At 32.8% G+C, this 17,130-nt stretch overlaps 1 protein-coding gene across 7 annotated transcripts in view; it reads right to left on the minus strand.

Moving 5' to 3' along the window:
- Positions 1 to 17,130, minus strand: part of CPEB2 (cytoplasmic polyadenylation element binding protein 2) — a 63,394-nt gene that overhangs the window by 23,977 nt on the left and 22,287 nt on the right. For 4 of the 7 annotated variants that reach the window (XM_059923324.1, XM_059923325.1, XM_059923322.1 and 1 more), the window contains 2 exons: positions 9,062 to 9,112; positions 1,598 to 1,621 (listed from right to left, as the gene is read on the minus strand). In XM_059923324.1, the coding sequence (XP_059779307.1) occupies positions 1,598 to 1,621; positions 9,062 to 9,112 (75 nt within the window). The remainder of the gene's footprint in view (positions 1 to 1,597; positions 1,622 to 9,061; positions 9,113 to 17,130) is intronic. The other 3 variants (XM_059923327.1, XM_059923323.1, XM_059923326.1) reach the window with 1 other exon arrangement.

Genomic DNA, 17,130 nt, shown 5'->3' on the forward strand with positions numbered 1-17,130 from the left:
CAAGTTCCTATCTAAAAGCAGAAATTTTTGCTTTTTCTTGATATTATAGTCACAGTCTACAATTATTGAACTGAGATAAAAGAAGATAAACAACATGACTTTCTTATACCTTGTTCCTAAGAAATTCCTAGATCATGATATTTACATTGGAGTATACCAAATCAGATTAAATATAAATCACACTAAGGTTAAAAGATGAAAAGTGTATAAAAAGAAAAGAATCCTAAATTGCTCTATAGTTTCAAAAATACCTAAAAAATCACAGATTGGTAAATGGGTTTTTTTCAAGAGAATTAAAGCTCCATATTAAAATAGCATAGTGAAATAAGATAGTGCATAGAACTGAAAATAGGTACCAAAATTCTCAATTCTTCCCCTCTTCTCAGTGGCTAGTAACAATCCTTAGAAAGTTATTCAGCTTCAGTTTTCTAAGTCTTGAGTTTCTATAACCTCTAATTTCTTAGAAAAATAAAGAACCAAGAGATTCAGTGAAGCATTTGAAGAAACCAAATTCTTAAAATGAAGTTAAATTCAGACAATGTGAAATACAAAACTCAAAATACTACTTACAAATATAAAATACTAGTTTCTGTCATCAATGGTGACAAATGGTTTTGCTTGTTTGTTTTCAAAGTAACATACTCCTGACTAGATAAAAAGAAATTGAAGAACTGGCACACATATATAAAATTTATCAAAAGGCACTATTATCACTGTCTATCCTCCATGGCTCAAGGGAGATTTTAGGGGTCAAGGAAGATCCTTTCATTCAGTTTGGCACTTACAACAACTACATAAATAGTATGATTGTTGGTCACTTAGAGGACAACCTAGTGTAAAGTTACTTTTGCTTCTTCTCATCCCATCATCACATCTACCTTTCTCCCCATCAATTTCTGCACATGAAAAAGAAAAGCAAAGTTTAAGCCACGGAAAATGTCAGCTGCTTTCCTAGGAGCTGAATAGTACAGTATCATATAGTCCTGGCCTTTTCCTTAAGATAACAAGAACCCAGAGGGGAAGACTTTTGTGGGAGAGAGAAAGAATGTGTGTGTGTGTATGGTGTTAGAGACAGGGAGAGAGAAACTATTATATTCTTAGAAGACACAGAGAAATATTAGCAACATGATTTCTATATATCAGTGTTAACAGTAATCTGTTTGGTATTTGTCATTTTCAACTGGGTCAAACATAAAACTAATAAACTAGAGTTGTAAATTACATACCATAGATAAGACAATCAGTTACAGATTGAGAGAGCATGTCACCTTCACTAGTATTTATTAAACAAATCTCTTAAAAAAACTAAAATCAGCAGGTTTATTTTAAAAGATACACAAATAACTTTAAAAACAGTTAAAATCTGGACAGCTTAAAATGGAAAAGTTTATTAAATAACCATATTAGTATGAAAATGTACTTTAAAGGTTAAGATATTTAGGATTCAAAACTTTGACAAGTAAGTGCTCAAATCAAAATACAATTTTTTCTGTGAGTTTCCAGACATTGCATAATAAATCTGGGATAATTAATTACAACATTGATCAGTAAAACCCAATTAGAAAGAGTTATACCATAGCAAACAGAAATGAATTACCTCGTCTTCGCCCATAACTCCTTGCTGCATGTAAACAAAGGACAAATTGTAAAATGTCAGAACTAAAAATAAGCCCACATATACAAAAGCTATGTGGGCATCTGGAAATTAGTGCTACTTTGCCTTAAGAGCTACCACAATGTCATCACATAACATCGGCATGGTGTTTTAATATTTACAAAGCACTCATATGTGTATCATCTGAACTGTATAAAAACTGTGAAATTAACAGGAAAAATATAATTTATTCTCATTCATGTTAAAATTCATGAATAAGTATTTGTTTCATCTAATCAGGATAGGAATATGTAACAGTTTATGGTTAAATAGCATCCCAAATAATTTTCCCAATGAATGGAAATAACTTGAATTAAATCCTTGTTTTTCTACTTATTATAAAAGAGTGATATAGCATATACTGTCCAACTAGTAATTCATATCTAAATCACTTTATACCAAGCCCTGCATGGAAAAAGTAAATGGAAGACACAGAAGAATGAAAATATATAACAACATTAAATTCATTCTCTGAAGCCTGTAGAGTTTAGATAGAATGTAAAGAAATAAATCCATGTTCAAACTTGTTTAACTGAAGAAATAATTAATGATATACCATAGCTAATAATGCTTCCAATCTTTTTGGTACAATTTATAACAGCTAACTAAGCGCTTATGTGTCTACATCTGGAGTAAGAGGGATTTAGATACAAATTATTATTAGTATCATCAAAGAATAGTACATGTGTTAAATATTGTAAAACTATAAAGCAGAAAGCATTTCAACCTATGTTATTAGCAGTTTACATAGTTCCTCATGGATAAAAAAATACAGCATTTTTCATAAGAAAGTACCAGCTTGATAAAATTTGCAACTTGTTTTTAAATAACTCCTCCCCCCAAATCTGAGTATACAATGAGTATTTCCACTTTGGAATTAACAGTAAACCAAAAACGACTGTCAAAATCAAGATCTTAATTTATGTTCATGGATTTTTTTAGGCCTGGGAAAAATTTGATATTGAAAAATTTCAAATCAAAATATATATTAAAAGTTGTCAGAAATGTAGTTTCTCCAAAGGTATAAAACTTAAAGATCAAAGGAAAACATTTCATCTCATTACATACATTCTATTATAGAGATTTTACAAAATTAAAAAAAAAAATTATACTAATAAGGCTTTAATATAAAGAAGTGTGCCTACAAGGTGAGGATACAGCAGTAGTTCCCCTATAATAAAAAGGAGGAAAATCAAACTTGAAAACTCTTAATCGTTTACACTTCAAGAAATAAGTCAATAAATATTAGTCTTTTATATGAAGTAACTTCATTGGCACCCCTGCCATTCTACTGTCTTTAGTTATATAATCTGCTGCAGACTTAAACCTGTCCATGAAGTCCAGTTACCTCAAAGCCTGGCAGATTTACCTGACCTGTATACTAGTTTATACATAGCTTACCTCTGTGTGTGTTTCTGTATATATAATCTGTATATATATCGATTACATATAGCTTACCTGACCTATATATTAGTTTAGGATGAGGGTACGGGTGGAACCAGCATTTAGAATTTTGTTGTGTAGGTCTTCTAAAACTTATATAGGCCTTAAGGAAAACAGGGTTTCAAAGAGATGGAAGTCAACTATGGAAAATCAGACAACAGGAATTATAAAAGGAGCTATCAAGAACAGGCTATAGAAGAATGAATTCCCTGAAGTCTTACTAGTTGTATTAAGCATGGAAATGGTCAATAAGCCCCAAAACACTTCACAGCATGTCTTAGGAGCTGGGCTTCCTGCTTATCCTTAGGCCTGGTCTAATGGCATTAATCCAGTATAAATTTGCTTTGGGGAATTTCATTCATAGCTGTAGAGGGTCAAACATTTATAAAGCAAATGAAACTGTTTTAATCAAATTTAAAGTCAAATTATGAATTATGATGAAATAATGTGTAACATAATTCATGATCTATTGAGAAAATTAATGACATCATAACCAGTTTATGCTTCTTAGCTGAGGGTACTCAATATTAAAATAGTGAAAATATGCACAAACACTCACAACATCTTAGGTTTCATCTCAGTCCTAGGCTTGAACACATTATTTAGAAAATTTCTCCAACTATCTCATACCTGAGGCATTTTAGAATCCTGTAAAGAGCTATTGCACTTATTTTTTGGACAACTCTCAGATTCCAAGTCTTTACATTACCAAAAATAGAACTGACTGCAGATGAAGCTAAACCATGTGAAACGTCTCCTCTTCCCTGTCATGGAAATAACCAATCTGCTACCACCACGCTAAACAGTGGTATGTGTACTCACTTTTTCTACCGATATTTCTATGTGAATTTCAGGGATATGTTCCAATGCAACTGAATCAGAATTATCAGAAATCCTCAGTGAGAAAGAAAAATCATTAAATGTCTAGTATTCATTATGTTTTAATTAAAACAGACTTCTTAAAACAATATGTTCCTCCCAAACTCATTTAGAATATGATTTAGAAAAAAAGCAAATAATTTGTTGTATAAAACACTGTATTTATAATATTAAATATCAGTTACATAAATTTATAAAACCTTAGAAAAAGTGAGGAATTGGCTATTTAACATACATGTGTAAATATATATATATTATGCATGTGTGTTAAAATATATATTATACACACACATATATATATTTCTTTGTTTTAAATGAAGGTAATAAGAAAGATGTGAGAAAAGCCTGAAGACTTTTCTTATACAAGGGACTTTACATTTTGGTCCTGTATTACCAATGATCTTACTTAGATTCTAACCCACAGCTACTAAAAAAGAAACAGGATAATTCTAACATTCTCCTTAGGACCTTTGTGCCCTTATATATTGACTCTTAGCTATAGTTTGTGGTACCTGAATTACTGCAGCTGGAGGAAGGGATAGGTAAACATACCAAATCAGCTGGAAATATTTAAAGGTTAAAGTTCTCTTGGTGTGAAACTAATGACATTCTTATTTTTTGCTCTAAAAAAGCCAAAACCAAGGAGAGAAATATGCCTCCCAAATCATAATCCTTTTCAAGATCCAAAATAAATCTGCTGCTATCTACTTCACTTCCATCAGCATAAAAAAAAAGAACTGATTGCATACTCAAGTTTCCTAATTTCATAACTTAATATACTTAAAACAATTTCATTACTGAGTAAATTTTCTTAATTAAAAGATACACATAACTTCCTCCCAAAGTAGAGCAAGCTCTTGATTACAAACATGGCTGTATGTGGCTAATCACGACAAATTTGAATTTCAAACCAGCTTGCTAACGCCACCCCCTCCCCATCCTTCTGCTCTATCTGTTCTCCTTTTGAAAAATCATATGTACTAATAAAAATGTAAGCTATTTTCCTTGGGAGACATGTGAAGGGAGTACAGTAATTCCTACAGTAATAGAAACAAATACTCAAATACATCATTTTGTATTGCTCCTTACTTCTATGGAAAACAGGGTGTTTTTCAAAATTTTGTATTTTGTTTTTTACTATTGATAATTAAAAGTATAAGATTTATACACTTAGAAATAGAAACATTAAAGCCGTCATTCTAACATCAGACAGTAAAACCTTTGGTTTTTAGACAATCTACCCATTCCTATATAATGTGACTTCCCTAAAGTACTTCTGGATGTTAAATTTGGACTCTTCTACAAAATTTGAATTATTCAATAGTGGCAGTGTCCACTAGTCAATTCAGCTGGATTTCTAATTGAATTGAGGAACATGGTCTGTTCAGAAGTAGGAGCCTATTTGCAATTACATTTCTATGGCATTTTTTACTGTTAAAATTTTAAAAAAAATGTATATAACAACTTCATGAGACATACAGGTGTGGGATTATAACTTTTTCTATATCTGAGTAAACAGAGGCTCAGAGTTAAAGGATGTGCCAGGGGTAGTTCATAGATTTACCTATTTTGACCAACTTCCTGACCTTTGTTCCAGTCCCTGTTTATCCCTTATAGGAATATTTACATGTTTAGCCATAATGCTAATTAATTAGAAAGGCAGAATCACAAAATCTTTACAATGTTTGCCTTATCTTCATAACAACTACACTCATATTTATGTATTATTTTTTTAATGGACTCAATCAAGCCTAGCACCACTGTAACATCACAGATTTCTGCCAGTTCTGGATTTTCTAAGGAATGTTCTTAAACTGTAATAGTCATGTGTTTATTTTAATGTGTATTTGTGCACCATCAGAAATCATCTTAGGTACCACAAGGGGTAAGTGTACCACACTTTAGAAAACACTGCTTGAGAAGTCATTTTACTTTTATTGACTCAAATTTTGTCCCTAAATAGCTTCTTCCAAATGGTTCTAGTTTGGCTTTTTGAAATAACACAAAACAAGCCTTCTTTGTCCACTATACATAACATTCTTCAGTTGAAAATATCAGTTATGTCTTCTCTTAATTTTATATTCTCCAAACAGATCCAACTCCATCTATTCACAGGACATGATTTTTACTCTTTCAAAGCCATTTTTGTCACTGTTCATCACTCATTGCCACAACAAACTTTGACTTTCAGGAACTGTTCTACATACTGTACATGAATGAATTCACTCACTTCTCACACGATCCCCCTGAGGCAGGCAGCATGCTGCCTCTCTTTTACACATGAGGACTCTTGAGTCAAAGGGAAGTTAGGTAAGCTGCCCAAGGTCACACAGCTAGAAATAGCAAACCTGGGTGTAAACCCAGATAGCCTGGCTCTAGAGTCTGTGATGCTAACCACCACGAACTACTGCTAAACCACCACACAAAATACTGATGTGTAATTTACTACCAATATTGACTTTCTAAGTCTATAATATTAGCTATGCTTGTTGCTTAAGTAATACAACTTACTTAATCAATTGCCTAATAGTGAGTGAAATCTGTAACAAACTAAAAAGAGCAACAATTTAAAAAGCAGGTCTATGTGCCGAGATGCTATAATTTCTTTAATCAGTCAATAAGATTTAATAATAATTTAGTATAGGCAGAGGTTTGGTATTAACATCACTTAATTCTCACTTCTTTCTTCAATAACGTTGATGTCTACAAAAATTATCTAAATCCTTAATATTCAAATACTTTCTAACCCTATAAATATACCCAATTTTCTGCTCTTGCTTTCCCTCTTAACCAATGATCCCAAATGAGTGAAGTGGTTTTTTTTTTCTCTTTGGATCAAATTATTTCTACTGGCCTAAACACTTTTGATGTCCTAGTTTCATTATAATTTTTCTCCCCTAGTCCCTTACCAGAAGAAGTTCAGAATTTCCAGGATGGCTTACTGTACTGAGCATGTACTGTAGCCCTAAAATGGCATTCTGTGAAAAATGCTCACATAATGAAAAAACAGATTTGTCCACAGATGCAACTCTTGCCTGCCTTAATTTTATATTCTCCAAACAGATCCAATTCCTTCATCTATTCACAGGACATGATTTTTACTCTTTCAAAGTCATTTTGAAAATATGAATTTGAAAATATGACTGAAAATATATATTTAATAAAATATGCTTTTGTCTACTATGTTATGAAATACTTTCAACCTAACATCTAGATTATTTATAAAGGCTTTAGACAACTGATAAAGTCAATTAGTTTAACAATGTTTAGTGCAACCAAAAAGTATAAGCTGTAAAAATAGTGTGGCTACTAAGCTCTGCTCACAGAACCAACACATTCTACTGTGATTACGATATACTTCTAAATCATCCTAGTTTACTATGTATTCAGCAGTCTAAGAACATCTGTGAATGATCTAACAAATTATCTCATACAGTACTTTCCTTCAGATGGATTTTAACAGAATACGTGAAACATATGCAAATTCAAATTTTTCAACTGAATTGGCTTTTTTTAGAAGTTAAAATAGAAATGTGAATGATCTTTATTTACCACATAGACTGTTCCAAAATAAAAGAATTTAAGGAAGTCAGGATCAATATATTAAAAATTTATCGTTACCTAAAGCTATCATTATTTTATAAATCAAGCCCTGAGAGTAATAAAGATTATGATCTATTTTCTGTTTTGTAAACTCAATTTCAACAGTCTAATTTTTAGTCACAGATTTAGAGTTCAGAGACCAGCTACTTAAATGATATGGTTTTTTAATTCCATGGCAGAAAAAAGAAGTCCTGGAATGTAATTTCTAGTGCCTTTCTGGTCAAAGTCTATGGAAACACCAAAATTCCCTAGCTTCATAAATGTGGACTACTAGACCGTTGTAAGGTCTAGCCTGAACATGGCCTCAGCCTAGAGTGCAGTCTGGCCCCATTGTTAATACCTTGACGATTCTACCTCTAACCATCTTTGATGATCCTTACTAATAGTTAATCCAGTGCTTAGACTAGGCTGGCATGTGGTGGGCGACTCAATACAGAAGGGTCAAATGTTGAATGAATCAATTTAGCACCTCACTTAACGCTTCGCGTCTTCAATTTTTCTCTCATTCCAAAATCCTATCTACCCTGACAATCTCCTAGGTAGCCTAGACTTTATTCCTATCTTTTCATCTTTACTTAATATTAGTTTTTACTTAACACTAGAGTTCACATGGTCTAGCTTTACACTGGCTGTTTTTTCAGCCTTTGTTTTTCAATTTCATTGCCATCTTTTTTCAACAAAGCTTTAGCTGAAAAAGAAGTGCCAAGCCATTCTAGTAATTAATTATGTATTTTAAAGGAAGTCCTATGCTATCTTTACCATTCCTTCTTCATCCTACTTACCTCTCCTCAGACCCGCCCTCTGATTTAAAAATACCTTTGTGAAGGATATTTTAATCCTGCATGTCTACTCCCACAGTCATCGATGTGCTAGGTACCGTGACTCTGAATGCAATGTTTGCCCCACAGAAAGAAAACAACTTTAATGAAAGTTTATTTATTCTTTCCCACTAGAATAAAATTCACTGTGTAAACTTTCTAGCTAGAATAAATTAAGTTGGTGTGACTCCCATAATTATAGAATCACCAGTATATTCCTTAGGTGAACATAAACACAAGTACTATAATAAGTAACAAGCTCTATACACTTTGCAAATATTATCTCATTTAATTTTCATAATGAACCTTGAGACTGTTACTCCCATTTCACAGATGGGAAACTAAGGCTCACGGAAGTTACTTGACCAAGTTAATACAATAAACTGGAAAGCCGATATTCAAACTCAGGACTGTCTCCAAAGTCATGATGATTGAATTAAATCATACTGTCACAAATACACTTTAATGACTGCTTTGCCAGTGAGAATACACTCAAACTCCTAATTCTGCTTTCTGTACAGGAAGAGTTGTAGCTTTATTTTTATATTGAATACTTATAAAATGATTAACTTGTGTATATGGGGAAGGTTTAGAGAAACATGTATTCATTCATCTTTATTTATATAAATCAACTGGAAACATAAAATGTTGTTATAAAACTTACCATTTAACATCAACAGATTGTCAGTTCCTGGATGTGGATAGCTCAATCGACCTTTAAAAAGACAGGAAAGGGAAGTTTGAAGATTATGGAACTGTTTGAAAAGCAAAAAAATGGAAGGGGAGTAAGGAGGAGAAATGTATTGAGCACAGTACAGTTCTTAAGGAATAAAAAATTAATGTTTAGCTCAAATTGTATTAACTAAAACTATCTCTGAAAATTGAAAACAAAAAGAAACAGTTAACTTTAGTTCTTAGAATATAAGAGCACAATGTGATTTGGGAGCAATGCTTATAGAATAAAGCCTATTTGTTTTTTTTTAATGTGAAAACGATGTAGGTATCCTAGTCTTTCAAACTTAATATAGGATGTGAAATTTTAAATTTTCAAATCTGCTTGTAATTTTTGCTAAAGATCTCTTTTCCCAAAAATGATATTTGAAGGAAAGAAACTTACATTCTTAAATAAAAAACCAAAATATCATAATAAAAAATAAGCCCCCAAAACTTATCACAACTTACCATTGAATTCAATACGATTTTATCAGTTTCATTTAAATAAAGAAGTTTAATAAAAACATCTTAAATGTTTTATTATAAATGATATTGGAAATTTAACTTGTTCAAAGTTTATAAATGTCATAAAAATAAAAATATAAAAAATGAAAATATTAAAGCTGAAGAGCATAGTACTTCTTTTGAGTCATCCTTCATTAGAAGTTTTGCATTTACTAAAATGCGGAAGGGACAGTATACTGTACTACATACTGCTGTGGAAGAGAAAAAAGGTATGCATGAACAAACTGTGGTTTATCCAGCAGTTTTACATCATAACACTTATTTGATTAAATGCCAATAGTGAGGATGATCGTTGTTTGTAGTCCATTAAAATACAGGATTTTCCTCTAATGCCTGAATCTCTGATAGTCTATTAGAAAGGTACATTAAAATCCATTTAGAAAACTTCTAAAAATTAAATATCTGTGAGATTGCATTTCAGCAACCTTTAGCACAGCCCTTTAAAAAGACAATATGATAGTGTGTAATGCACTGACACCAGAGGGGGGGAACCAATAAATATCTGAATGGATTTGACATGATTAGTAAGGAGTACAGATTAACTGCATCTACCCTTACCACTTCAGCAAGTACTTTATACGCTAAGGGTCCTTTCCAAAATATCCCATGCAAAACAGATATTTTCTATTGGCTTTTAATTATGAAGTTAAAGAATTTGATTATCTCCAGTGCAAGAGCCAAGTGGCAAAGGTAAGCTAATTCTGACATTAAAATAGATAGCTATGTATGTGTATCTGCATATATATATATATATATATATATATACACACACACTTATACATACACACACACTTCATCTGAGCTCTAATTTAACTACACTTTTTGTTTTCAGACTCAACATAGTTAAAGTAAATGTTTCTGTCCTTCAAAGGACAATTTACCACCTCTCATTTACTCCTAAATTTCATGCAGCAAGACATTAGTTAACTAAATGACCTCAAATAAAGCTGTCATACTCTAAAAACATACAAATAAGTTTATTGTTGTGATACTTTAGTATGGAGTAAGAAATAGAAGAGTATGCACAAAAGGCACAAGACAGAAAGAGTTAGGAAGCAGAGCTTTCTTAAACTGGATTTCAACAGCATGGAACAGTACTTTGTCTGAAGGATCATAGTTTATTTTGGAAATATGCTATTTCTAAACATCTTGTTGCAGCTGACCAAATTTACAGAACAACTTAAAGCCATGAAAAAGATCACTGTTATTTCTTACTTGAGATTGAAAATCAAAATCCCTACAAAAGTGGCAACCTGTATTGCTCCGATCAGTGTAACAAGTTCATTAAGTCTTGTATACTGATAGTGCAGGATGCTGAGGATACACATATGAGTGAGATACAGTCTCTGCTTATGATGTGGTAGGAGAGACAGACACAAACATGCAATTTCAATAAACTCTGCCAAGTGTGAAGAGTTAGGTACAGTATGCTATATAAAAAAACACAAAGGAGTATTTAACCAAGCCCAGCGATTCAAGTAAGACTTCCAAGAAAAGTAAATTAAGCAAAGCCTTAAGACTAGTTCCACTACTTTCAACTGCCACATAATTATCTTCTAATAGGTTCACTGTTCACTTTATTTGTCCCAAGACACAGGTAACAAAGATATTTTCATTACTAATAGTTTTTTGACTTCTGGTCTCTGAATGGACTTAAAAGTAAAAGGCACACCTTACGTGGAAAGTTCAAAAGACAGATATCTATTTGCAAATGGATATACATCTGTAAATATGTTCTAAAATACAATTCTCCACAGAAGAAAATCTCTCAATATAACTAATGAAATATTCCAAAATGAAATAAGCAAATTTAGACTGTTTTAAAATTACCTTTCCTCTGCCACAGTGAAATACTAATACATCTTTACAAGTCAACTTTCACAGCTGTATTTTACATGGGATAGTATTAAAATTACTTTAATTAAGAACCTGCCAATTGATAGTAATAACTAACACTGGAGGGCTTATGATGTGCCAGGAGCTCTTCTAAGTTCTTTACAACCAATTATTTAACCCTTATAATAATCCTGTGAGTTAGGTACTATTATCTTCCCACTTGAAGATAAACTTTGCCACAAAAGGTTAAATAGCTTGCCCAAGGTTACCCTACTGGCAGGTGGCACTGGCAGAATTCGAAACAGGCAGATTAGCTCCATACTTAGTCACTATCTTATAATGACTTCCTAGCTAATAAAATAATCTGGAGAAAAGTATGCACGGTTGGTTGTAGGGTAAATTCATCCATTAAAAAAATTCACAGAATGATTATGTAGCATAATAGCTAACTTATACTTTAATATAGAAAAGAAAAATAGGAAAAAGCCACATTGCTATAAAACCAATTTCTCCCTATTATCTAAGGGCCTGTGGCACAGACTGGTAGTTGTAGACTAACACCTGTTTCCGTCGATACTAGGACACCCAAATGGACAGACACAGGGCTGTCCAGAGTAAAAAAGTAAATTTCCCAGGCTTCCTTGTAGTTAAGTATGCCCATGTGTCTAAGATGTGGCCAACAGGATGTAAAACAAAATTGGTAAAGTGAAGTTTCTGGAAGGTATCCTTAAAAGGGAAGATCTTCCCCCTTTCTTTTACCTTTTCTCCTGCTTGTTGGAATGCAGAAGCAACAGCTCAACTCAATCAGCCATCTTAGATCATGAGGCAGAAGCTGGGTGTGAAGGATAGCAGAACAGCAAGACAGAAGGACCCTAGATGCATGAAAATCACAGTACTGCTTCTAGGAGTGTTATGTTTATGTAAAAGAAAAAAAACTTCTATGTTGTTTAAGCTGCTTATGAGTTTTCTGTCATACCAGAAGAAACTAACCTTACAAATAAAGTCCTCTAGTAATGAGTTTGGGCAAATTGAATTTTAGGTAACTGGGTTATTATTTATTATTGTGAAAATATGATAAAGTATAATAATTTAAGGTGGTTTTAACATATCTATAAGTAATGGGTATATACTACCTCTTGGTACTTTTTCTTTTACATTAAAATACTATAAAATTTAAAATAAACAATTTTGAAAAATATACATTTATTCTTAGGTGTCAGTGAATAACTAGAGGACCTACAGTCTCAAAAATTGTCTTATTAGTCTATTATGATTTTAATATGCATAATACATATATAAAAAGACAATTCATGTTAGCCATTTCAGATGCATATTAGAGCATCAAAAAACACTGAGAAATATGACAACTGCATACAACTTACCAATTGTAAAGACAAATTACCAGTTACTAAAATTTTAACAAAGCAGTATTTAAAGACCTGCAATAAGTTAGGCCAATATTAGACTATTCACATATATACATTTATTGATATATATCAACATATGAGTTCTTTCTCTAAACTACTTACTACCAATAAAAAGAACTTACCAAATAGTGATAAAATTATAACATGTCTTATTTCACTTTTTCCTTGGATTTAAACATTCTTTTAAGTTATAGAAATATGAATTGGAAAGGATAAAATGAAGCAATCACTTCCTCAACATCTCTTAATGTTCGTGTATTCTCAAATTTAAAGTCTCTTGTTAACAAGAAGATATCCATCTGATGAAGTATCATCTTATTTCCTTTCCCAGATACCATACTCTCTTGGTTCTCCTCTATCAGCAGCCACTCCTTAAGTCTGCTTTGCTGTATCCTCTTCCTCTTTTCAACCTTTAAATGCTAAAGCCCCGGTGTTCAATCCTTGGACTTCTCTTTCTACACTGCCTCTCTCTGTGATATTATCTACTACCAAAACTTCATATGTCATCTCCAAGCAGATGACTGCAACTGCAACTCTCTACCTCAACTCCATATTTCCCCAGATCAGTATATAGCACTTTTTTCCATTAGTTTGCTCATCCCAAAACCTTGGGTTACCTTTACTCCTCACTCTGTCTAAGCTGTGTATAAATCTGTCAACTGTCCTATTATCAACATACAGATCAACCTGATTGCTCTTCACCAGCTCCTTCACTGTCTCCCTGGCCCAAGCCATCCCCATCTCTTCAGACTGCCAGAATAACCTCACTGTCTAGTCTCCACTCAGCAGTCTGTGTGATCCTTTTAAAACCTAAGTCAGCTCATGTTGTTTTATTGCTTAAAACCCTCCCGTACTTAGAATAAATATCTGGCCCCTCGTGCTCTACCATTCTAACCACATTGGCTTCTGCTATTACGTAAACATACCAGGCATATTCCCATTTCAGGATCCATATTATTTCCTCTCCTTTCTGTTTGAAATGCACTTGCCTAGATATGACAAAAGCTTGCACCTCTCACTTCACTTAGGTCTTTAAGAGATGCCATCACAGACCATCCTGTCTAAAACAGCAGCTTCTTTCTTTCTCTATTCCCTTGACACTATATTTCTTCCTTCATAGCACTGATTCCTGTTGTCTCTATCCTTCATTCAAACAGATGCATAAGGGCAGGACTTTGTCTTTTTTTGTCTTTTTTATTCCCTACTCTAGCATCTAAAACAGAGCTTAGTACATAACAGACTCAAATATGTATTAAATGGATGAATGAAATGGCTCATTCTGTTATGTGAACCATAAGCTCAATCTAAAGTATAGTACCTAAATATATGTTTGTATGTGGGGCATGGAAAGGACATTGTCTCAGTGAATGGAAAAATCACAGAACAAGCTTTTATCAGTTCATTTCTAAACCCCTTAAATATGGGGAGGGGAGGGAAAAAGACAAGTCTTGCTTTTTGCTCTTTGCCAAGATTAATTTTTCCCTTCTCCACAACTGTTTTCTTTTTCTTAATGAGTACATCCAAAAAATGATCTCCAAAGCCCCAATATTCACAGTTAATGATGCCTCATTACTGATGAGAAAATTGCTGAAGAACAATGCCACACATTCTGCCAACTCCTTTTAATAGGAAAAATAAACATTTAAATCACATATGAGAATCATAAAGAGTTTGAGTTAGAACATTAAACCAACTAGTAAGAGAGGCAGTATGGTGTGGTGGTTAACAGCACAAACTCAAGAGCTATTAAATTCCACCACTTACTAACACTGAAGCTTAGACAATTATTGTTAGTAAGCCACCACAGTCATCCAACTGTAAATTAAGGGTAAATATCTACCCTTAGTTGTGAGAATTAAATAAGTTAATACATACATGTAGAGTCCTCAGAACAGTGCTTGGCATATATCAAGTGCTCAATAAATGATATGTTATATATTGTATACATATATTAAACACACACACATACACACACCCTCAAATGAAAAATTCTAATACTTCCTTTTTATATGCTTTAAATAAAGCATTGCTCCCTCTGGTTTGGTACACTCTTTTCATATTTTTTTCATTATCTACATTTCACCTTTACTTTGAAATCTAATTAGAAAAAAAAAAAAATGGTTCATAGGAAGCCTGGTAAAATCCACTCAGAATGTGGTCATTACCAACCTTGAGTAACTCCAATCTCTGCTCAGATCCATGGGTAGGACAGTCATTCCTGACCTCACTCCCAAATCTCAATGCATGCCTCATAAAAGCCTAAGAATAAGATCATACAAATGTAGAAAATACCCTTAGATCCAGATCCCAAGAAAACAACAGAATCATTCCTTACCTACATCTAATAAAAGCCATCAATCTACTTTAGTTTCCAGGAAAATTAATCAAGTTAACTAACTCTTAATTCAGGATCTCATCATAATTTTTTCACCTAATAATTATTCATAACTTTTAAAACTTTTATCCAATTAATGACTAGAAAATATATTAAGAAACACCAAGAGACATAGACTACCAAAAAGTTTATTTCAAGTAAAGCAGAACCACAAAGAAAGACAAAAAAACACAAAAGGCTAAACCAAAGTCATTAATCATCTGGTAAGATAATGTATTATCGTAAAATTACTTCAATAAAACTGGTACTAACTGATATATGCAATTAATGTTAAAATCAAGTTGCACTAATGGTCACAAAACTTTAAACTGTAAAAGGGTTTACTAACAAAAATAATATTAAGAATAACAAATGGGCAATCAAACATCATCAGTGGCAGTATAAACTGGCATAAAACTTAAAATTAAGTTGCAATATACATCTAGAGCCTCAAAAACAAATGTATTAAGTCTATTCTATGGAAATAAACTCAGAAAGAGCTCACTGAGTTTTATTTAAAAATTGAAATACCTAAATGTCCAACTGTAGGGGAATGGTTATACAAACTATTTTACATGTGTGTAAATAATTTTAAAAGTTCTAAACAAATAATGATAAAAAATTATTGTGGAAAAATGTTTAATCATTCAGCCAATAATTTATTGAGCCCCTTCTATTTGCTTGGCACTAAAACAGATGCTGATTAAAAATAAAGCAAAAACAGAAGTGGTCATTGCTCCCATGACACACTATCATGTGAAAAGTTCTATACACTGAAAAAAAACAAAAAAAACCAAAACTGACTGAATCAAAAATAAATGAGAAAGGTGCTCAAATTAAAAACGAATATGGTTCCTTAACAATCTTTACCAAAGTAACCTACTATTGACTATAGTGTTAGGGAGGCTTCACTGAGGAGGTAAGCGGACTAGGGGTTACAGAGACGTCCAGCTGAACACGGAGGACTGAACACAGTGCTCATCTCTGCTGCTTTCTGAAACCACTAAAATGACAGCACATTAGAACAAAGAGAATGGGAACAGATCACAGAAGAATCATATCAACACTTTCAAAAGCTGTGAACATGAATGGGTGAGTGGTAGCTGACTTTGGAGACCAGAAATCATTGAAAGCACTGAAAGCAAAACTGGTGTGTGCCTGGGGAAGACTATCAACAAACAAGCCATTTACTATAGCAGAAACCTGGAAAGGTTCAGAAATAAGAAGCTCTGGTTATTACTGAGAGTAGATATGAGTAGAACTGAAAACAGGAAGGCTGATGATTGCTTGTCAGTTTCTACATGAACCAGAGAGACACGCAGCCCCTTCTTTGGCTCTTCTAAGAAGGCTAGTAGGCAGGCCTACAGCTCCCAGGCAGAAGAATAAAGACATACAACCAGGTTCATTCCACAGACCAAAAGAAAAGACGTGAGTACAGACACTGTGATAGTTCCATGATTGGCTTACAGTAATGCTCACTAGATTATAAGCCCTAACTACATACACAGTTTCCAATCACCATTTTTGTCTTATCTTTAAAAATGAATGGACAGCAAAGGATCATAAGATATTTGACGACAGCCTCCAGCATGAGAAAACAAACAAATAGAAAAGAGGAACTTAAAAGAAGCATAGACAATACAAGGAAATGGAAAAATAATCTTCAAAACTATAATACAGTGTTTAAAGATAAATACTCCAGAGAAATAAGATCAAAGAATAAAAATAGAAAAGTTTTCAAAATTTTTTTAAAGAGGGTCTTAAAAGTTGTTCAGAGAAAAATTTTAAAATAAAAAAATTATTAGAAGGGTTGAAAATAAGAGATGAGGAAACCTTTCCAAAAGCAAAACAACAGAT

The sequence above is a fragment of the Balaenoptera ricei genome, chromosome 5, assembly GCF_028023285.1.
Source record: "Balaenoptera ricei isolate mBalRic1 chromosome 5, mBalRic1.hap2, whole genome shotgun sequence".
Classification (NCBI taxonomy): Eukaryota; Metazoa; Chordata; class Mammalia; order Artiodactyla; family Balaenopteridae; genus Balaenoptera; species Balaenoptera ricei.